General features: G+C 43.1%; 1 protein-coding gene across 3 annotated transcripts in view; it reads left to right on the top strand.

Annotated features, from left to right (window-relative positions):
* The window catches only part of LOC127005582 (general transcription factor II-I repeat domain-containing protein 2-like), a 24,784-nt gene extending 2,600 nt beyond the window's left edge, over window positions 1–22,184 (top strand). Inside the window, exons 2-7 of one of the 3 annotated variants that reach the window (XM_050874516.1) lie at window positions 1,412–1,669; window positions 2,914–3,011; window positions 8,411–8,525; window positions 11,097–11,237; window positions 12,333–12,444; window positions 22,038–22,184. In XM_050874516.1, coding sequence (XP_050730473.1) covers window positions 1,412–1,669; window positions 2,914–3,011; window positions 8,411–8,525; window positions 11,097–11,237; window positions 12,333–12,444; window positions 22,038–22,123 — 810 coding nt within the window. In that variant the 3' untranslated portion in view covers window positions 22,124–22,184. Of the gene's footprint in view, window positions 1–1,411; window positions 1,670–2,913; window positions 3,012–8,410; window positions 8,526–11,096; window positions 11,238–12,332; window positions 12,445–15,744; window positions 17,788–22,037 lie in introns of those variants that run through there. The other 2 variants (XM_050874517.1, XM_050874518.1) reach the window with 2 other exon arrangements.

Below are 22,184 nucleotides of genomic sequence, written 5' to 3'. Positions count from 1 at the left end.
TTTTTCATATTCCTGATCCTCTTTTGGTGTCCCTTCAGCGTACGTTCTACTTCAACTAGAACTTCATGCTGCAGGAAAAAAAAATTGATTGATCATCAGTCATGCGCTTAATCATCTCTAAAAAAATGTTAAGTAGTACATTAATGTTCATCATTATCATGGAAGTCATTGATGCTGCATAACTGATACATGCAATTCACATTTACATCTTTCAATGATACACATTTCTTATATCATTTACGAAGTTAAAATGTCGGGTAATGATTTATTATAATAAATCATGTATGTCATTAATAATTATTAATGACATACGCTTTATCCAAAACTATGTTAAATAGTACATGAAGGTCATCATAATGGTGGAAGTCATTGGTGCTGCATAAGTGATACAAACATTTACGTGTGAATCCTTTAACGACACACACTTGGCACATCACCGAGGAATGCCACAAACAAATCTGTTGTATCTTTTCTTGGCTCTGCTTCTTCTGGTGTATTCAGAAGATTGTTTTCACGTAAAAGTGCAACTTCTGTCAAAATGACGGCGATAGGAACATTTTAACGGCATTGTAGTGAGAAAATGTGTTGCACCAATGATATTTTATGTAATTCAGCGGTGTGATCTCGCCTCGAAGATGCAGCGCAATTCTGGTCCCCCAATTACAGGAAGGACATGGAATTACTGGAAAGGGTTCAGCGATGCGCTTCGAAAATAATTTCACCCTTAAAGACTCAGCCTTATGAGGAATGACTCAAGCGAATCAACCTCTTAACGCGGGAAAGAGACACTTAAGAGGAGATATGGTTCAGTTTTACAAGTACACACCCGAAAAGTTCAGTGACGTCGATCACTCCAAGTTCATTCAGCCCCAAACCAACCAAAAACTAACAATAATGGTCTACCTATACATGAACATGCGAGGTGATGCAGTACAGACACTAGAAGTAGTTTCTTCTCGAACAGACTCATCCGAAATTGACCCCTCCTTCGGCCACCTCCTTGGATTCTTTTTAGGAGCAGCGAGTAGCGGGCTTTTTTTATATTATTGTTTCCTGTTTTGTGTGCCCTTGAGCTGTCCCCTTTGTTGTAAAAAAAAAAAAAAAAAAAAAAAAAAAAAATCCGCCATTGATACAGCCTTCCTGCGTGGGTCGGAAGTGCGAGAAGCAAAAACTCCTTTAAGAATCGAATCTACAATTACTTCATAGCGACAAGAGTACAGGGCGCGTACGTACCGAAGAGGCATATGCTCGCAGGCATGACGTGACTCCCGAGAAGATTAAATCACTAGAGCGAGGAACCACGTAATGAGTCAATAAGGTTTCTGTTTTCTCCTCCTCCTCCTCCTCTTCCTCCTTCCCTTCCTCTTCGTCCTGATCCTCCACTTGCTCACCTGTCCCCTTCAAATCTCAGGTGTGGTCCTTCCCCAAGACCCGCGAGGAGGACCCGTGGATACCGAAGGAGAGGAAAGTGGAGAAGATGGGCGAAGTGGAAGAGGAGAAGGAAGAGATAAACGAGGAGGCGGAGAAAGAGGAGGAGGAGGAGGAGGAGGAGGAAGAGGAAAAGGTCCCCCTAACCACCCCGCAGGACTCCCCCGCCCGAGTGTACACCGCCTTCTACTCCCCCCGAGAGATCCCAGGCATCGACCCGTCCCTCTTCGGCTATAGAAAGGTTGGTGCACAGACAGACGCTGAGAGAGGAAGACAGACAGATAGCAAAACAACCCATGCCCACCCACACACCCACACACTCGCACATAACGAAATTACATGTGATCGGCAATTATTTCAACCAGACATCCGAAACAAGAAAATAAGTAATAGAACAACAATACAACAAGTAGTAGAGAGGAAGACAGACAGATAGCTACACCACCCCCGCCCACCCACACACCCACACACCCGCACACAACGAAATTACATGTGATTGGGAATTATTTTAACCAGACATCCGAAACAAGAAAATAACAGCTTCACTTGGTTCCGCTTCTTCGTTTTCTATTTGCGCCAAGACGCTCAGTGGCAGACTCTCTTTTTGCGGCGTGTTTCTGATTGGCTGCATGGGAACGTTTGCTGTCTCGCCGGTGACTGTTCGTGGCCGTAATTACTTCGGTCCTGACGGCGGTAAAAACGATCGCCCGTCTCACTTCAAGGAACGTTTTTAATTGACGTGACGAAGGGATTATATTTTCAGGACACTGTTTTTATTCGTTTTGTTACACGATATTCGATTGAGTGTATATTTTTTTGACGTTATTGAACTTTGGAGTGATCAGTGTACTTGTGTTGTGGTGGTACTTGTATTAGTAGTAGAAATAGTTGTGGTAGTGACGGCAGCAGAAGCAATATTAGTAGTGGTGGTTGAAGTAGTAGTAGTAGTAGTAGTAGTAGTAGTGGTAGTAGTAGTAGTAGTAGTCGTAGTAGTGGCAGTAGTAGTAGTAGTAGTAGTAGTAGTACTTCCGTAGTAATAATAGTCATCAATGTTGTTGCTGTTATTTCCTTACTGGTATCAACACAACCACAACCCCTACCACCACCATCCCTCAAACACCATCCCTGCAACCACCGCAGTCACCACCACAAGCCCCACCACCAACCTCTCCAACCACCACCACCACCACCACTCCACCTACCACCATAACAATCTCCACCCAACTCACAACCATATTCACCCTCATCGTCACTACTATCCCCCAACCACCACCACCGTCCTAACCCCTCATCATCACCATTCCCCATATCACCCCCACCATTCCCAACCGTTCCCAACCACCACCACCACCACCTCTTCCAACATAACCACAGCCACCACCAGCACCATCATCATCCTAATCACCACCATCACAATCACCTTCACCATTACCTCCCGACCCCCTCCCCCCCATCACCCGTAACTTTCTCCCCTCCCTCCCACAGATGCCCCAGCCAGGGAAAGGCGACCCCCAGACACCCCAGGGCACCCCGTGGAAGGAGAGACCAGAAGCGCATCACCCCCTGGGCCCCGAATTCCACGAGTAAGTATTGCCCCCCCACCCCACCCCTCTCTCTCTCTCTCTCTCTCTCTCGAGCACGTGGCGGAAGAAGAGTTCAATGATTAATGATTTTTGCTGGTATTTTTCTGAGAACGAGTGACTTTACTACACGCATGAGAGGAGGAGGAGGAGGAGGAGGAGGAGGAGAAGCGGAAAGGTGAGGAAGGCTAGAGGCGTAAGAGAGATGGTGAGGAGGAGGAGGAGGAGGAGGAGGAGGGGGCGTGGGTAGGCTAAAGAAAGGGGACGTGGAGAACGGCAGGTGGAGGAGGTGGAGCAAGAAAGAAAAGGAGGGAGGAAGAGAGAGGTGGAGGGAGGGGTGGAGGTAGAGGTGGACAGCTGACGCAAGTGGTAAGGTGACTGAACTTTGCCATACTTGTCCTGTCGCTTGTTTCCTTCCCTCCTCCTCCTCCTCCTCCTCCTCCTCCTCCTTCCTCTTCCTTCCTCTTCCTCGTCCGCCTCTACCTCTCCCTCCCTCCGCCCTCCCTCCCGCCATCAGTACTTCCTCTTCCAGCCATTTCTTCTCGTTCTCCTCCTCCTCCTCCTCTTCTCTTCCTCGTCCTTGTTATTTTCTTTCCTTCTCCTCTGTTATCCGTTCTCTCGTTCTTTCCCTTCTCCTCCTCTAATGTTCCTTCCTCCATTCTTCCTTCTCTCCCATTCTTTTTCATCTCTCTCTCTCTCTCTCTCTCTCTCTCTCTCTCTCTCTCTCTCTCTCTCTCTCTCTCTCTCTCTCTCTCTCTCTCTCTCTCTCTCTCTCTCTCTCTCTCTCTCTCTCTCTCTCTCTCTCTCTCTCTCATCCTTCCTCGTCCTCTTTCTCTCTAACATCCTTCTTCCTTCTCTCTTTCATTCTTCTTCCTCCTCTTTCTCTTTCTCCTCCTTCCTCGTCCTCTTTCTCTCTCTCACACACTTCCTCCTCCTCCTCCTCGTCCTTTACCAACTACTTTTCTTCCTCTGACAGACTCATCAAACTAACAGGCATAAAACATGGGAAGGCGCAGAAAACAAAACAGCATAATCATATAATGCGTCAGTTTTATGTGGGTGGAAAAATACACAAACAAAAAAACGATATACGGTTACCGGCGCGCACACACACACACACACACACACACAAACCCAAACCCACCCACCCACACACACACACAAGGAAGGAGTAAAAGTGACGTGTATTAATTGCAAACCCACGGAGGCGCATAAACATAAGAAGAAACGGTACTCTAAGTAATGCTCGCAACACAACACTTCCTTTCTCTCTCTCCTCCCCTGCCCTGCCACCCGACCCTACCTCCTTCCCGCCTATCCCTTCCGCTTCCTCCTCTTCCCCATTGTAACGCGGAAACCCTGGCCGAGAATATATTAGCAGGGTCTTAGGAGTAAACACCTGAGTATGAACAGCTGCCTCGGGACGCCGCAGGACGAAGGGAAATGAGCAAAGTGTGGAGGCAACCGCGGAAGTCTCAAGCGTCCACGTGCGTCCTCCGTTTGTTTACATTCTAAGGGACGCTCCGATCAATGTTAGCAGGGTCGGTTTTCTTAATTAACCGTATCGGCGCCTCAGTTCACCTGCTTGAAGATCCTCACGTGGAAGTTGCTGGGATTTTCATGGACTGTTTTGTGATCCTAGAGGCAGTTTTAACCGATTTCTGCGTCTTGAACGGGGAAATCATCCATGAAAACCCGGATTCTTTACAGGAGCAGCGAGTAGCGGGCTTTTTTTTTATTGTTGTTTCCTTTTTTTGTGCCCTTGTGCTGTCTCCTTTGCTGTAAAAAAAAAAAAAAATAATCTTCTCTGTGGCCTTGGGAAATAGTCTTAAAAGGAGCCCGATGTGTTAAATGGGCCCAGAGTCGGTATTCTCAGACTCTTCCACCTCTCACATCAACTATTCTAAAGGTCGAAAAGGAGATCAATCGCGGTCTAATGAGTGTTTCTGTAGATTCATGGCACAAAAGAATGATCAGACTACCAGGAGGGTTATACAACTACCTTTGCAAACGCCCTAGACTCCTACGACAGCCTTGCCAAATGTGTGTGTGCTTGGGCTCCGCAATGTTGAAGAATGAGGCGCCAGATTGTCGAACTCATCATCTTGTATTTCCCGTTTCCAGACCCAAAACTGCCTCCCCCGCGCCGATAACCATATTGATTTGTAGTTCTCGTTAAAGTCGTTAAGTATAGATGTTTTCATGCAATAGTTATAATTGAGAATCCCGGAAAATACGACGTTCTGGTTTGATAAATCAGATAGAGCTGGGTTCTTATGTGAGTTTCGGCGCATGACAGATTCGGCTTCGCATATTTAGCAGAAAAAAAATTGTTAAAGTGGTTTAGATGTATAGATTGTTCTGCATGAAAAGTTGTAGTGGGAATTGTGGATGATCTCAATTAATTACCAGCCCCCGTTATGCTAGAGTAGTTCAGAACAACGGGGTCTCACCAAGAAGTTTTACGGCGGATTGGCCTGGCCCACGGTGTTATGGACTCGCTTAGCACGAGTATATGGCGTTGTCGATACCTGTGTAGAAGGACAAAGATCCGAATCTTTAAGTCCTTAGTGCTCCCTGTCTTACTCTATGGCTGTGAGACATGTACACTAAATGGGGACTTGGAGAGGCGGATTGATGCCTTTGGTAATAAGTGTCTACGCAGAATCATGGGATATCGCTGGAATGACTTTGTGTCAAACCGGCGACTACACCGTGAGACTGATTTGTTATATATTACCTGCATAGTCCGTCAACGCCAACCCAAGCTGTACGGGCATGTGGCACGTTACTCAGAAGCTGACCCCATCGGGTTGTCTCTGTGAGAGACAATTCTGAGTGGAGGAGGCCAAGGGGACGCCCACGGAGTTCGTGACTTGAGCAAGTCGATAGATCCTGCCGGGAGGTACTCAGGATGGGAAGGGGCCTGCATGGACACTTGCCCGGAGGGACCCCCGGACTTGGCGTCGTAGGGTGGGTGAGGCGACGCGCCCCCCGGCGTATGTCTCCGCTGATTGATTGATTGTTATGCTTCTGTCTATCCTCTTAAAACACCATATTACGTTATGCATTCGGTGTTGTTCCAGGTCACCATCGTTAATATTCCACGAAGATAAAAATATCAGTCAGAAAACCGCTTCCCGCAAAGAAAAAAAATATGTCCCGAAGGAAGAAAACCTCTTAATAACTGAAAAAAAAGATGCCTGCCAGAAAAGAAAAAAAAAAACATCTGCATGAAAAAATACCTCCGTGTTGACTCTAAAGATCTTCAGGGTAGAGCAGTAGTAGTAGTAGTAATAGTAGTAGTAGTATTTTTTTAGTAGTGCAAGTATCATGTATTTTTGTTAGCTATAGCCTGTTAACCCCTCTCTCTCTCTCTCTCTCTCTCTCTCTCTCTCTCTCTCTCTCTCTCCCCCCCCAGGCAGGTGTTGCGGGCTCTACAGTCACGCAACACTACACAAACACTCCATTAAGGCTCATCCCCCGTACACACGCAGCGCCTCTTCACCCTCCACGACGCACAAAGCCAGGCTGTTTATTTCCCTCCTTCCCTCGGTGTTGCTTTCCCTCCTGAACTTGAACTTGAACTTTTTCCTTCTGTGTTTGCTCTTTTTTCCTTTTGAACTTGATTTTTTTCCCTTTTTGTGTATGTTTTTTTTTCTGCTTTCATTCGACGCAGAAACCCAAACTGTTTCTTCCTTTATTTGGTGTTATTTTCTTCCTGAAGTTGAATTTTTCCCTTTTGTTTTTTCCCTCCTTCCTTGGCGTTTTTTTTTTCTCTTTTGTGTTTTTTTTCTTCCTTTCCTTAGTGTTATTTTCCTCCTGAAGTTGATTTTTTCCATTCTCTTTTTTTCCTTCCTTAGCGTTTTTCCCTCTTTTCTGCATGTTTTTTTTTTCCCCTCCATTCGAAGCACAACGTCATTCTTTTTTTCCTTCCTTCCCTTGGTGTTTTTTTTCCCTCCTGTTCTAGTTTTTTTTCTCATTTTCTGATCATGTTTTTTTTTCTTCTCTTCATACGACGCTTCCTTCTTCCCTTCTTTCCCTTCTTGAATTCGCTTTTTTCCTTCAATACGTGATTTTTTTTTCTTTTCCTTTCTACGTGACATTTTTTTTATAACTTTTGCATTTTTTTTTTTATATATACTTTTTCCGTACACGTGTTTCCCCTCCGGTCCGTGTTTTTTCCCTCAATTTTGGTTATCCTTTTCGTCCGTGATTTCTGTTTTCTTTATTTTTTTTTCGTTCTCTCTCTCTCTCTCTCTCTCTCTCTCTCTCTCTCTCTCTCTCTCTCTCTCTCTCTCTCTCTCTCTCTCTCTCTCTCTCTCTCTCTCTCTCTGCGTATTATCTTTCCTTACGATTTTTTTTTCGCCATCATGTACTTTTTTTTTAACTTCCCGTATATTTTTTTCCTCTCGTATGTTATTCCCTTTTTTTTGCACTTTTCCTTTCCTTCCCCCATATACTTCTCCTGTTTCCGTATTTTCTTCCCTTCGTTCATTTTCTTACCCTACAATATATATTTTCCCTCTCCTACGTGATTCTCCACTTCCGTTCGTGACTCACTCTCCCGTACGTGATTTCCCTTCTTGCTACTGTTGTCGTGTTTTCTCCCCCTACGATAATTTTCATACTCAATGTGTAAAAATCCTTCTCGTACGTGATTTCCCTTCTCCTTCAACTGTTGTCGTGTTTTCTCTCCCTACGATAGTTTTCATACTCAATGTGTAAAAATCCTTCTCGTACGTGATTTCCCTTCTTCAACTGTTGTCGTGTTTTCTCTCCCTACGATAGTTTTCATACTCAATGTGTAAAAATCCTTCTCGTACGTGATTTCCCTTCTCCTTCAACTGTTGTCGTGTTTTCTCTCCCTACGATAGTTTTCATACTTAATGTAAAATGTGATTTCCCTTCTTCTTCAACTGTTGTCGTGTTTTCTCTCCCTACGATAGTTTTCATACTCATTGTGTAAAAATCCTTCTCGTACGTGATTTTCCTCTTTCTTACATAGTTTCCCCCTTCCATATATGACTCTCTTCCTTCTGTACATTCCAAGGCATACGGTATCATTTTTTCATCTTTTTCTCTCCATCTCAGCTGACGTACATGGATTTCCTTTTGCTTACTTTTTTAAACATGTTACTTTTACTGTTTTCGTATTCCTCCCCTCCCGTAAATGACTATCCCTTTCCGTACGTGATGTCTCCTTACCATAAATGACTCCCCTTCTGTGCGTTATTTCTCTTTCTCCTCTACTATTTTCGTATTTCCCCCTTCCGTAAATGACTATCCCTTTCCGTACGTGATGTCCCTTCCGTAAATTACTCTCCCACTTCCCTGCGTGAGTCTCCCTCCTCGTACTTGTTTTCCTTCTTTTGTATGTTATTTCCCTTTCCCTCCCCCAGGTACCTGATGAACCTCCCCCCAGATACCCTGATGCGGTTCCTGCAGCCCGGTGCGATGAGAGCGAAGCGCGCGGCCAGCGAGGGGGAGCAGATCTATTGTGAATGGAACATCAAGGTGGGTGATCGTACGCTGCTTCTTCATTGTTGTACGTGGAGTTATATAGACTTAAGAACACTCATACCTACCTACCTACCTTCATACATACATACATACGGCTTTTTTCTCTTTTATTTTTGCCCATGAACCGTTTCCTTCACTCTAAAAATATACATACATACATACATACATACTTACATACTCATACATGTATACATAGTTATTATACACACACAAGCACGTACACTGAAACGGTTACCGACATATAATAAAGAGTTCATTTATCTTTTTTTTTGTTTGTTTGTTTTTTGTTCGTGAGCAAAACATTAGGATGGGTTTTGTTGTTGTTGTTTTCCAGAGCTGTGTGCACTCGTGGAAACAAGCAAAACACACACACACACACACACACACACACACACACACACACACACACACACACACACACACACACACACACACACACACACACACACACACACACACACACACACACACACACACACACACACACACACACACACACACACGCGCGCGCGCACACACACACACACACACACACACACACACACACACACACACACAGAGCCCAACACATAGCTATAAGAAATGATTAGATAAAAAGAATATTCGGACAGCCAGACAAAAAAAAAAAAAACATTACAGAAGTCGTGAGTGCCAAAAACCATTAGGCATTCAGTAAAGAGCATACAAAAATATATACAAAAAAGACGGGACACTACGAGCTTGACCCAATGTTGTAAAGATAGAAAACACAAGAAAAAAGAAAAAAGAAAAAAAAAAGAAATACAAAAACAGAACAATTAGGTAAGGACACAGACACCCCCGTACCCACTCACACACTAATACTTAAACTGGAATACAATAAAGTCACAATGAAATTAGTCCCCGCATAAAATCATTCCTGTGGCTTCTGTGGTTAAGGCGTCACAGCAGCTTTCTTCCCACGCGCCTGTGAGTGGACACCCCGCCACACACACACACACACACACACACACACACACACACACACACACACACACACACAGATAGATAGATAAGATATTTATTGACCACAACTTACAATAAAACGTATCAATCTCTAGTTTACACAATGGTCCAAAAACTAGCATTTCTTTAAAGCTCAGGATGAAAACGAAAACAAGGGAAGTAAAGAGAAATACATAAATAAAGAGAAACACACACACACACACACACACACACACACACACACCAAGGGAACGGAAATGAGCCCAGCGGCCACGCACCACCTGCCGCCTCTTGTGTACGTTCCTGCCTTTTCCTATTTGCCTTTTCCTTCGCCCGCCTCAAGCATATGTTTCTCCTCCTACGTGTTGCTTGTTTTCCTTACTCTTTCTTCATCTATTAACCTTTTCTTCCCCTGTTTTTGTTTTCTGTTTTACGTGTTTTGCCGTCTTTCTTGGGCGGTGTAAGTTTTTCTTCGTTTCTTTCATCCCTTTTGCCCATTTTATCAAGTGCTGTTTTGTTAATTGTCTTCCTTACTCTTTATTTATTTACCAACTTTTTCTTCCCTTGTTTTCGTTTTCTGTTGGACGTGTTTCTGTCTCTTCGTCGGTAATGTTTTCTTCGTTTCTTTCATCCCTTTTACCCATTTTTCCCATTGCTGCTTCGTTACTTGTCTTCCTTACTCTTTCTTCATTTATTGTCCTTTTCTTTCCCTATTTTCGTTTTCTGCTCTACGTGTTTCTCTGTCTCTTCGTCGGTATATTTTTTCTTCGTTTCTTTCATCCCTTTTGCCGTACTTTCCCTCTTTCTATATTTTTTTCCCATTTCTGCTTTTTACTTGTCTTTCTTACTCTTTCTTTATTTACCTTTAATTCCCTTGTTTTCGTTTTCTGCTCTCCGTGTTTCGCTCTCTTTCTTCGTCGGTATAAGTTTCCGTTTCCGTTTCTTTCATCCCTTTTGCCCGTGTTTTAACTATTTCTATATTTTTTTCCCATTACTGTTTGTGTTTTTCTTTCTTACGAGTTTCCTGTTTTCTTTCTCTGCGTGTGTTTGCTTTTTCTTAATTAACTCCCTACTTTCCTTATCACATTTCTCATTTTACAGTTTACTTTAATTTTCCCTTGCTCCTTTTTTCCTCCCTACCTTCTTTTCCTCTTTCCTCTTTTTCACCACTTTTAAGAAAATCCCCAAACATACTCTGTCCCCTTCTCCGTTCCCTCCATCGTTTCCTCCCTTCATGCCTTTTCCGGAGTCACAACACTCGACCATTCTTCCCCTCTTATTGCCTTCCTTCTCTCCTTCCTTCCTTCTTTCTTTCAACTTTCTCACACAGTAGGATATCACAAAGCACGTCATGTCCTTCCCTTCTCTTTCCCTCCTTCTTTTCTTCCCTTCGGTAATTTTCCAGCGTCACAAAACTTAATCCTTCCTCTCCTCTTCTTTCCTTGCTCCTTTCATTCCTTCCAACTTCCCACCCTTCCTTCTTTCACCTTTTATACACACGCAATCACAAAATATATACCTCCACCTCTTCTTTCCCTCCCTCTTTTCCTCCTTTCGCTCCTGTTCCAGCATCATAAAACTAAATTCTTCCTCCCCCCGTAGACTGAACCCGGCCTATATCTGCTGCTCACCTTCCATAACCTGTCGGCGGCGTACTCGGTGGACTGTCACGGCGCATACATCGAGGTGGAGCGGGAGAACAACGGCTACGATGCGCGGTGGTGCGGCAACAGAGTATCCCCTGTAAGTACGGAAAGAAAACTGATCATAACAGGTATAATTTTATGGGTGTCTTTGTTATATTTGCCATTACAGAAAGAAGACAAAAAAGGATATGTTCGTTCGTTCGTTCGTTTAAGATGTGGAAATGTGGGAGCTCTTATTTTATATAGGAATTCTACAACCACTTCCTAAAAGTATAAGACAAAAAGTAAAAAGGAAAGGAATAAAGAAGACAAAAATATCAGGGAAACAGCATTGTAGCAGGAAGAAAACTGAGCATAACAGGCAAGATTTTATGGGATTCTTTGTTATATTTATCATTACTGTGAAAAAACTCTGACCTCCACAGCCACTTCCTGAGATAAAAAACGGGAAAAGAATTGGAGGAGAAACAAAGCTGAGGAAAACAGCCAAGATTTTATGGGATCCATTGTTATATTACTACAAAAAACTGTGAGATCTCCAGCCACTTCCGGGAAAAAAACGAAAGTAAAATGGAAAGGGAAAAAGGAGAACAAATACTGAGAAAAAATAATTGGAGCAAAAAGAAAACTGAGCAAAACAGGGAAATAATTGACGGGGTTCTTTGTTATGTGGTCACTTCCTGAAATAAAAAAAAAGGAAAGTAAACAGGAAAGTGAAAAGAGGGAAAAAATACCAGGGGAAAAGAATTGGAGCAGACGGAGAAATGACTTTGCTAAACACACACGAGAGGGGAAAGAAAAAAGGAATAGTTAAATAGGAAATGACTGCAAAAAAGAGCGAAATGATGCTGTTTGCTCGACCCGGACGTCTGGGAATCTGGGAAGAGAAAGGAAGAAGGACGGAAATGGGAGCGAGAAAATGTTTAGTGATGTGTTTAAACTGCCAACGTGTGTGTGTGTGTGTGTGTGTGTGTGTGTGTGTGTGTGTGTGTTGCTTGACTTAATGGCCCGTAACATGGAGGGAAGGGAAGAGGATGGAGGAGGAGGAGGAGGAGGAGGAACAGATATAAGAAAGAAAGAAGACTAAAAAAAAAATGGGAAGAATCTACAACGGATCTGAACATTCTCTCTCTCTCTCTCTCTCTCTCTCTCTCTCTCTCTCTCTCTCTCTCACCATTTTTTCTTCCCCCAGGGTGGCACGCGACCCCATGTGATCTTCGCCAAGTCAGAGGTTCGCGTGACGGTATACGATGACGGTGACCACTCCAAGAGCACTCCAACGGGCTTCACCGCCGACGTGGAAGGTAAATGTGCCTCTGTATTCTCTGTTTTTGGCATCTTTAGTTTTTGTTTTGCCTTTGGTGTGATCCTCTTGTCTCTGTTGTGCCTGTGTTGTCTCTGTTGTGCCTCTGTAGAATCCTTTATGCCTCTTCAAAATTTCTTGTTTCTCAGGAGAATCTTTTGTGCATCTGTAGAATCTCCTGATCCTCTGTAGAATCGTTTGTTCATCTGTAGAATCTTCTGTTCCTCTGTAGAATCTTTTGTGCCTCTGTAGAATCCCCTCTTCCTCTGTAGAATTTTATGTTCCTATGTATAATCTTTTGTTCCCCTGTAGAATTTTTTGTTCCTCTGTAGAATCCCTTGTTCCTCTGTAGAATCTTCTGTAGAATATTTTGCTCCCCTGTAGAATCTTTTGTGCCTCTGTAGAATCCCTTGTTCCTCTGTAGAATCTTCTGTTTCTCTGTAGACTCTTCTGTTTCTCTGTAGAATTTTCTGTTCCTCTGTAGAATCTTTTGTTGCCTTGTAGAATCTTTTGAGCCTCTGTAGAATCCCCTGTTCCTCTGTAGAATCTTCTGTTCCTCTGTAGAATCTTTTGTTGCCTTGTAGAATCTTTTGTGCCTCTGTAGAATCCCCTGTTCCTCTGTAGAATCTTATGTTTGTTCCTCTGTAGAATCTTTTGAGCCTCTGTAGAATCTTTTGTTCCTCTGTAGAATCTTCTGTTCCTCCGTAGAATCCCCTGTTCCTCTGTAGAATCTTCTGTTCCTCTGTAGAATCTTTTGTTCCTCTGTAGAATCTTTTGTGCCTCTGTAGAATCCCCTGTTCCTCTGTAGAATTTTATGTTCTTCTGTAGAATCTTTTGTTCCCCTGTATACTCTTTTGTGCCTCTGTAACCTTTGCTGTTCTTCTGTAGCCTCTGTAGTGCCTCTCTAGCCTTTATTTTGTCTTCGTAACCTGTGTATTATGCAACCTGTCACGTCTGTTGTTGGTTGACGATAAAGTTTTGAATACTCGTTGATTAGTTTTCATGAACTTTATCCGAGTCTCCCCTTTTTCCTAGGTTTTCTTTCTTTATTGATTAATCTCGTCTATCCTACTTTTACATACGATCATCCTGTACAGTATTTACTTCTTTTATTTTTTTCTCCTTAATACCTACTTTTCTTTACATAATTTATTTTGATTGGTTTTCCTTTTCCTCACTTCTTATTTTATTAATTTCCACCTCTTATAATGAATTTGCTACTTTATTCTTCCGTTGGTGTCCGTCACGTGACCGGAAAGGCAGCCAACAGATAAGGGGGCAAGCGGGCAGGCAAGGAGGGGGGGGGGGGGGGGACATCCGCTTGCATGACACTAGCGTCGTATTTTAAATCATTTCTTCTCCCAAGTTCACATATTTGCCAAGGCTTTCATATGAGTTTCGGGCATTTCCAGGAGTAGTTTTATGACCCTGGTGGTAGTTTGACCCTTCCTCAGTACCATGAGCCTAAAGAAACACTCATTAGAACTCGATTGATCACTTCTCTGACTTATAATACCGACCTAGCTCCCCTTGCTGGTCCCCTCAAGCTCCCACAAACACACGCCAGCGCCACCCCCGCCAACACGCCTACATTAATAAAACATAACATTGGCTCGGGCGGCGGTATACAGTTAAGAGGGAGGTAACGGGAAAGGTGTGCAGGGCTTATATATAGCCGCTGTGTATACAAGATCTCCATTAATGATGTAAGCAAGTGTGTGGATATAAGGGAGTGTGTGTGTGTGTGTATGTGTGTCTGCGAGTGTGTAAAGGAAGGTCTTATCGTGTGTGTGTGTGTGTGTGTTTGCGTGTGTGTGTGTGTGTGTGTAGATAAAGTTCATATTTATTCTTATCTCGTGCATTAGCGTTTATGATCGGCGGCGAGGGTTAATAATAAGGGAGAAAGAGCACCTATAGGGAGGGAGTAATCTTTGAAGAAGGAGGAGGAGGAGGAGGAGAGAAAGAAAGAAGGAGAGAAAGAAAGAAAGAGGAGAGAAAGAGGACGGAGTATCGGGGTTGCGTGTGTTAGAAAGGAGAGGAAGAGAAAGAGTGGAAGAGAATGGAGTATTGGTTGAAAAAATGGAGTATCGTGGGAGTTTGTGAAAGAGAAAGAAGAGGAAGAGAACGGAGTATCGGGGTCGTGTGTGTTAGAAAGGAGAGGAAGAGAGAGAAAGGAAAGGAAGAGAACGGAGTATCGGGGTCGTGTGTGTTAGAAAGGAGAGGACGAGAGAGAAAGGAAAGGAAGAGAACGGAGTATCGGGGTCTTGTTTGTTAGACAGGAGAGGACGATAGAGAAAGGAAAGGAAGAGAACGGAGTATCGGGGTCGTGTGTGTTAGAAAGGAGAGGACGAGAGAGAAAGGAAAGGAAGAGAACGGAGTATCGGGGTCGTGTGTGTTAGAAAGGAGAGGACGAGAGAGAAAGGAAAGGAAGAGAACGGAGTATCGGGGTCGTGTGTGTTAGAAAGGAGAGGACGAGAGAGAAAGGAAAGGAAGAGAACGAAGCGTCGGGGTCGTGTGTGTTAGAAAGGAGAGGACGAGAGAGAAAGGAAAGGAAGAGAACGAAGCGTCGGGGTCGTGTGTGTTAGAAAGGAGAGGAAGAGAGAGAAAGGAAAGGAAGAGAACGGAGTATCGGGGTCGTGTGTGTTAGAAAGGAGAGGACGAGAGAGAAAGGAAAGGAAGAGAACGGAGTATCGGGGTCGTGTGTGTTAGAAAGGAGAGGACGAGAGAGAAAGGAAAGGAAGAGAACGGAGTATCGGGGTCGTGTGTGATAGAAAGAAGAGGACGAGAGAGAAAGGAAAGGAAGAGAACGGAGTATCGGGGTCATGTGTGTTAGAAAGGAGAGGAAGAGAGAGAAAGGAAAGGAAGAGAACGGAGTATCGAGGGAAGAACATGGAGTTTCTGAGGGCGTGTGAAAGAAAGAGGGAGAAGAGGAGGAGAAAGGAGCATTGGGAGCGTGAGTGTAACAAAGGAGAGGAGAGTGGGTATTGAGGGCGTGCGCGTAGCCGGTGAACAAGCCATCATCCGAATTACTGGCTATTGAGAGCGATTGACACACTACAGTGCCCGCAGGGGTCGGCAACCTTTGGCACGCGTGCCAGACTTGGCACGCAGAGTGCTTGCCTATGGCACTCCACGTGATTCGAAGAAGCAAAGAAAAAGTAAAAAAAACAGAATAATGAGAGAGAGAGAGAGAGAGAGAGAGAGAGAGAGAGAGAGAGAGATGTGAATTGTACATCCTTACTTTTATCACAGTTTAAGTTTTCGAACGATTTTAAATCATTCTTTCCTATGATACATTGAATTAAAACGAAAATGTTTCGTATACGCGATGAGGAATGCGTGAGTACAACGAGATGTAAACGAGTATGAGACACGTTGCCCCCAGCCGCTGTGACGCATCTGCCACGCAGCGGCAGCGTTGCTATTTCTGCTTCAGTAACTATTTAGCCGCCGTGAGTGACATTCTTTCTAGTTACTGTCGCCATGGCTACTGCGAAAAAAGTCAAGCTTGATGTCCGATCATTTCAGTCATCATGGACAAATGACTTTGGATTTATTCAGCAGAATGATCGTGCTGTGTGTGCTCTCTGCTGCGAGAATGTCGTGTGCCGCACATCGAGTGTTAAAAGACACTTTAAAACAAAACACGAGAAGACTTTCAAGGACAGTACAGACAAGGCTGAAGCGATTAAGAAAGCAGTATCGCGCTATGAGAAACAAAGTAATGTGTTTAAGAACCTGAGTGCTAGCAAAAACAATGCAACTGAGGCCAGTTACAAACTAGCCTTGTGTATTGCCAAGCATGGAAAACCTTTTACCGATGGTGATTTTATAAAAGCAGCTTTCCTAGAGTGCTCTGAGGTGTTATTTGATGGCATATCAAACAAACACATGATCATCTCAAGGATAAAAGACATGCCTGTCTCAGCTAGGACCGTGGAGAGACGTATTTCTGAAATGGCTGCTAATGTAAGTGAGCAGCAAACTGTTGCTTTAACAACTACACCTGTGTTCAGTGTGGCCCTGGATGAAAGCGTGGATATAAATGACATTCCCCGCTTGGCTGTTTTTGCCAGGTATAGTGACACAGAGATACACGAGGAGCTGTGCTGTCTTAAACCTATGTATGGCACTACCAAGGGAGAGGACATACTGAAGACATTCACTGATCATTTTGAGGACAGAGGGGTCGACATAAGAAAGATTTTTGCAGTTACAACGGATGGTGCCCCTGCCATGGTAGGAACAACCAAGAGTTTTACTAAGATGGTTGAGGATAAAATTGGGCACCCCATTCTGAAATTGCACTGCATAATTCATCAAGAAAATTTATGTGCCAAGATCTCGAGCTCTGATCTCAACAAAGTGATGGCTACTGTTACAAAAGTAGTGAATTTTCTTGTTGCACACTCTTCTCTTACGCACAGGCAGTTTCAAGCTTTCCTTGAAGAGGTGGACAGTGCTTACAAAGATATACCCTTGCACAGCAGTGTTAGGTGGTTAAGCTGTGGGAAGGTATTGGAGAGGTTTGTGGAATGCTTTGATGAAATAAAGATTTTTTTATCAGAAAAAGGCCAAGACTATCCTGAGCTGGAGGACAGAGACTGGACTGTGAAACTTATGTTTCTCTCAGACATCACCAAACATCTAAATGACCTCAATCTTATCTTGCAAGGTGCAGGAAAAACAGTGATGGATTTGTATGATATTTGGAAGGCATTTGTTGCAAAGCTTGCAGTTTACTCATCAGATATCAAAACTGGTTCTTTCCGTTACTTCAAAAACTTGAAGAACTTATCTGCAATTCATCCTGTCAACACTACTGATCTTCAGGTGTACATGCAAGAATTAAAGTCTGAGTTCTCAATCAGATTTCAAGATTTCCAACACACTGGCCCAGTGTTTTCGTTTTTAATCAGACCAGACACCTTTAAATACAGTGAGTTGGACGAGTCTCTCTTTGAGTGGATGGAAACTGAGGAGTTGGAAATGCAGTTGATTGACCTTCAGGCCTCATCATTGTGGTCAGCAAAATTTAAAGATCTTCGAGAACTATTGGAAACTAGTATGAATGATCATGCAGCCTCCATATTAAGTTCCTGGACCTCACTGCCTGATAAATTCAATTGCATGAAGAAAGTAGCTTTTGCATTGCTATCAGCATTTGGATCTACATATCAATGTGAGCAGATATTTTCTCACATGAGGCACGTCCTCAACCCCCATCGAAGCAAGCTTACAACGGATCATTCTGAGGGTTGTGTGAAGCTCAAGGTGTCCAGATACTCACCTGAAATTTCAACTTTGGCCAAAGGGAAGCAAGGGCAAGGATCGCATTAATATTGTGAGTATAAATTTAAAATAAAAAATAATATATTTTTAGTTACTAGGAATGCTAATTGCTACAAAAATGTAACATTTATGTTATACATGTGCAGGAAAATACACTTTACTTTAGTTATAATGGTCACTACATACTCTGTGTCTATGATTATGATCTCAATTTCCACAGGACATACGCTTTATAATGTGGGAAAAAATAACACCTGGCACGCAAGGTAGTAAAAGAAAAGGCATTAATTAGACTTGGCACTCTATGTTCAAAAGGCTGCCGACCCCTGCCACGACTACACGCTTATAGCTTTACGAGAGGAGGAGGAAGAGAAGAAGAAGAACAAGAACTAAAAGAAAAAAAAACAAGAAGAGGAAGAAGAACAAGAAGATCAAGAAGAAAATAATAATAATAATAAGTAGAAGAAGGAGAGATAAAAAGAAGGACGGACGCTTCATAAATGTAGTTAAGATATTGATTCTACGTACAAAGCAGAGGCAGATAAATCAGTGCCGTAGAGAGAGAGAGAGAGAGAGAGAGAGAGAGAGAGACTAAAATAACACCCAAACCCATGTTCAAGAGAGGAAGTAGCACAGTGGAAAGACAAAGTGAAGAAATACGACACACTGAACGGAAGAAATATACCGAGGGAGGCGAAGAACAGGAAGAGGCGGCGAGGGAGGTGCGGCTAACTGTAGGCAACCATTGAATCCATCGCTGTAGGGGAGTAAATAACATGGGAGTGAAGGGGAGTAAGGCGAGACAAAGTGATGAAAAACGACACAATGAACGGAAGAAATATACCGAGGAAGACGAGGAACAGGAAGAGGAGGCGACGGAAGTGCGGCTAACTGTAGGCAACCATTGAATCCATCGCTGTTGGGGAGTAAATAACATGGGAGTGAAGGGGAGTAAAGAGGGAGATTATAGGGACGAGGAGGGGAGTGATAATTTATGTACCATTGGCGAGGTTGATGAATGGGACACCTGCACGCATGGTCTGACCCCCCTTACTGCTGCCCCTTCCCTTCCCTTCACACACCCTTTAAGTAGGAGTTCTCAGACGCTTCCGCTACTCATATCAGGTATTTTCAAAGGCCGTAAAGGAGATTAGTCGGGTTGAATTGACTTTTTTCAGGTTCAGTGTACAGAGGAATGATCAAACCACCATCAGGGTCATAAAAGTACCAATGATAAGGCCCACAACTCCCACGAACGCCTTGACAAACGTGTGTGATTGGGCGTCGAATAGTCGGGTTGTAATGACTTTTTTTCAGGTTCAGGGTACAGAAGAATGATCAAACCACCATCAGGGTCATAAAAGTACCAATGATAAGGCCCACAACTCCTACGAACGCCTTGACAAACGCGTGTGATTGGGGGCAGATTAGTCGGATTGTAATGACTTTTTTCAGGTTCAGGGTACAGAAGAATGATCAAAGTACCATCAGGGTCATAAAAGTACCAATGATAAGGCCCACAACTCCTACGAACGCCTTGACAAACGTGTGTGATTGGGCGTCGAATAGTCGGCTTGTAATGACTTTTTTTCAGGTTCAGGGTAAAGAAAAATGATCAAACCACCATCAGGGTCATAAAAGTATCAATGATAAGGCCCACAATTCCTACGAACGCCTTGACAAATGTGTGTGCTTGGGGGCAGATTAGTCGGGTTGTAATGACTTTTTTCAGGTTCAGGGTACAGAAGAATGATCAAACCACCATCAGGGTCATAAGAGTACCAATGATAAGGCCCACAACTCCTACGAACGCCTTGCCAAATGTGTGTGCTTGGGCGGAGATATGTTAAAGAATGTTGGTCCCGTCCTTTGCATCCCTTCTCTCTTTCACTACTTTTCCATTGCCCTCTTCGAATCCCTTGCTTTTCTTTCCTTTCTTCCTCTTTTTTTGTCTTTCCACTCTTCTTTATTTCCTTCCATTCGTTCCTGCTTTTATTTTCACTCTACTCGATTTCTTTCCTTCCATTCCATTTTCCCTCCACTTTTAAATGTCACTCTTTCCATTCTTTTTCTCTCTCACTATTCCTTCTCTTTACTCACTTAATTTCTTGTCTTCCATTCCTTATTTTCATATTCTTCTTCCTTATTTCATTTGCCTTTCATTCCCTTTTTCTCTATTTTTTTCCTCCTTTCCACACACACTTCATAACCTTCCCATTCATTCGTTTTTTTTTCTTATTGTTCCTTCGGTTCAGACTCTTCTTAACTTCTCTTCCATTCCTCTTTTTCCTTTCGTACTTCTTAATTTCTTTCCTTTGATTCTTTTTTTCTCTTTCTGTTCTTCCTTTTCACACTTCTCAATCCCTTTCCCTTCGTTTCTTTTTTCTCTGTTTCTTCTTCTCAAACTCTTCTAATTCTTCCTTTTCCATTCCTTTTTTTATTTCTCTTACTTTATCTTTTCTTCACACTTCTAAATCCATATAATCTGTTATCTATCCTCTAACTCGTCATTCTCTTCACATTTTTCATATCTTTTCCTTTTCCTTCTTTTTTCTCTGTTTCTTCTTCTCACACTCTTCTAATTCCTCCTTTTCCATTCCTTTTTTCCTCTTACTTTAACTTCTATTCACACTTCTAAATCCCATATCATCTGTTATCTATCCTCTAACTCTTCATTCTCTTCACACTTTTCATATCTTTTCCTTTTACTGCTTTTCTTCCTGTTCAGTTTTGTCATCATTCCCTTACCATTCCCTTACTCCTTAATTAGTTCCTTTTCATCACTCTTTTTCTCCTTAAACTCATTACTCACTCTATCATCTTCACCACTCCGTAATCCATTTTCTCTCATTCCTTCTCCCTATACACACATGCCATTAATCATTCCCTTAACTTCCCCTAATTAACTCATCCCCTCTGTTTGCACTCCTCATTTTCAGTACAATCATTCCAGAAGTTATTGATCGCATACTTTTCATTCCTTTCCTATCTCTGTCACGCCACTCTTCTCTTTCCTACTTCGTCTTTTATTTTCTGATCCTCTTGTCTTAATCAATTTCACTCTTACTGATTTTTCGTCCCTCTCTAATCTTATCAAATCGCTTCTTGAACTGCTTTTTTTTCCACTTCAGTTAATCAGGCAGTCACACAATCATGTCTTTCACTTTACATGTTATCTCTCTCTGCTTACTCACTCCCACTCAGTCACCCACTCGCCTCCCTATCTACCTAGCATGTTAGTATGCCTCAAACTACCTGTCTCATCCTTCTTTCCCTTCCTCTATCTCTCACTCTGTCACTCTTGTTCTCTTTCGTATCTCTATCTAGCATGACAGTCTTCCTCACTCTACCTCTCTCTCCCCTTCCTCTATCCCTCACTATTTCACTCTGACTCACTCTATACCATTCTTGTTTTCTTATTCGCGTTTGTCTTTGCCTCTAGAATGACAGTATTTCTAACTCTATACCTCACTCAGCCTTCCCTCCCTCTTCTCACTCTTCTTGTCTCTACCTCCCTTTAGCATGGCAATATTTCTCACCCTGTACCTTGTCATTCATTCTCTCTTCGTATATATCTTCCTCTAGAATGACAGTATTTCTAACTCTATACCTCTCTCAGCCTTCCCTCCCTCTTCTCACTCTTCTCTCATTCTCGTCTCTACCTACCTTTAGCATGGCAATATTTCTCACCCTGTACCTTGTCATTCTTGTTCTCTCATTTGCGTTTGTATTTGCCTCTAGAATGACAGTATTTCTAACTCTATACCTCACTCAGCCTTCCCTCCCTCTTCTCACTCTTCTTGTCTCTACCTACCTTTAGCATGGCAATATTTCTCACCCTGTACCTTGTCATTCATTCTCTCTTCGTATATATCTTCCTCTAGAATGACAGTATTTCTAACTCTATACCTCTCTCAGCCTTCCCTCCCTCTTCTCACTCTTCTCTCATTATCGTCTCTACCTACCTTTAGCATGGCAATATTTCTCACCCTGTACCTTGTCATTCTTGTTCTCTCATTTGCGTTTGTATTTGCCTCTAGAATGACAGTATTTCTAACTCTATACCTCTCTCAGCCTTCCCTCACTCTTCTCACTCTTCTCTCATTCTCGTCTCTACCTAACTTTAACATGGTAGTATTTCTCACCCTGCACCTCCCAGCCTTCCCTTCCCTTCCCTTCCCTTCTCTCCCTCATTGTCACTGTTCGCTTTTCCACCTAGCATGACAGTCCTCCTCACTCCACCTCCCTCAGCCCTCTTTCCATGACCCATTATTAACTCATTTACTCATTACTCTATTGCAGTCATCGACTTGTTCAACGCCAGGGATTACAACGCCTTCATGAGATCCAACGCCCACCCACACATCCGCCGCCTCCTGCATGGATGAACGTCTGGAGGAAGTGGGTGAAAAAGGAACGTGGATTAGGAAAGGGTGTTAAAGGATGAGG

The sequence above is a fragment of the Eriocheir sinensis genome, chromosome 30, assembly GCF_024679095.1.
Source record: "Eriocheir sinensis breed Jianghai 21 chromosome 30, ASM2467909v1, whole genome shotgun sequence".
NCBI lineage: Eukaryota > Metazoa > Arthropoda > Malacostraca > Decapoda > Varunidae > Eriocheir > Eriocheir sinensis.
Note: the sequence above shows the minus strand (reverse complement) of the source record. Positions and strands in the feature narration are given on the sequence as shown.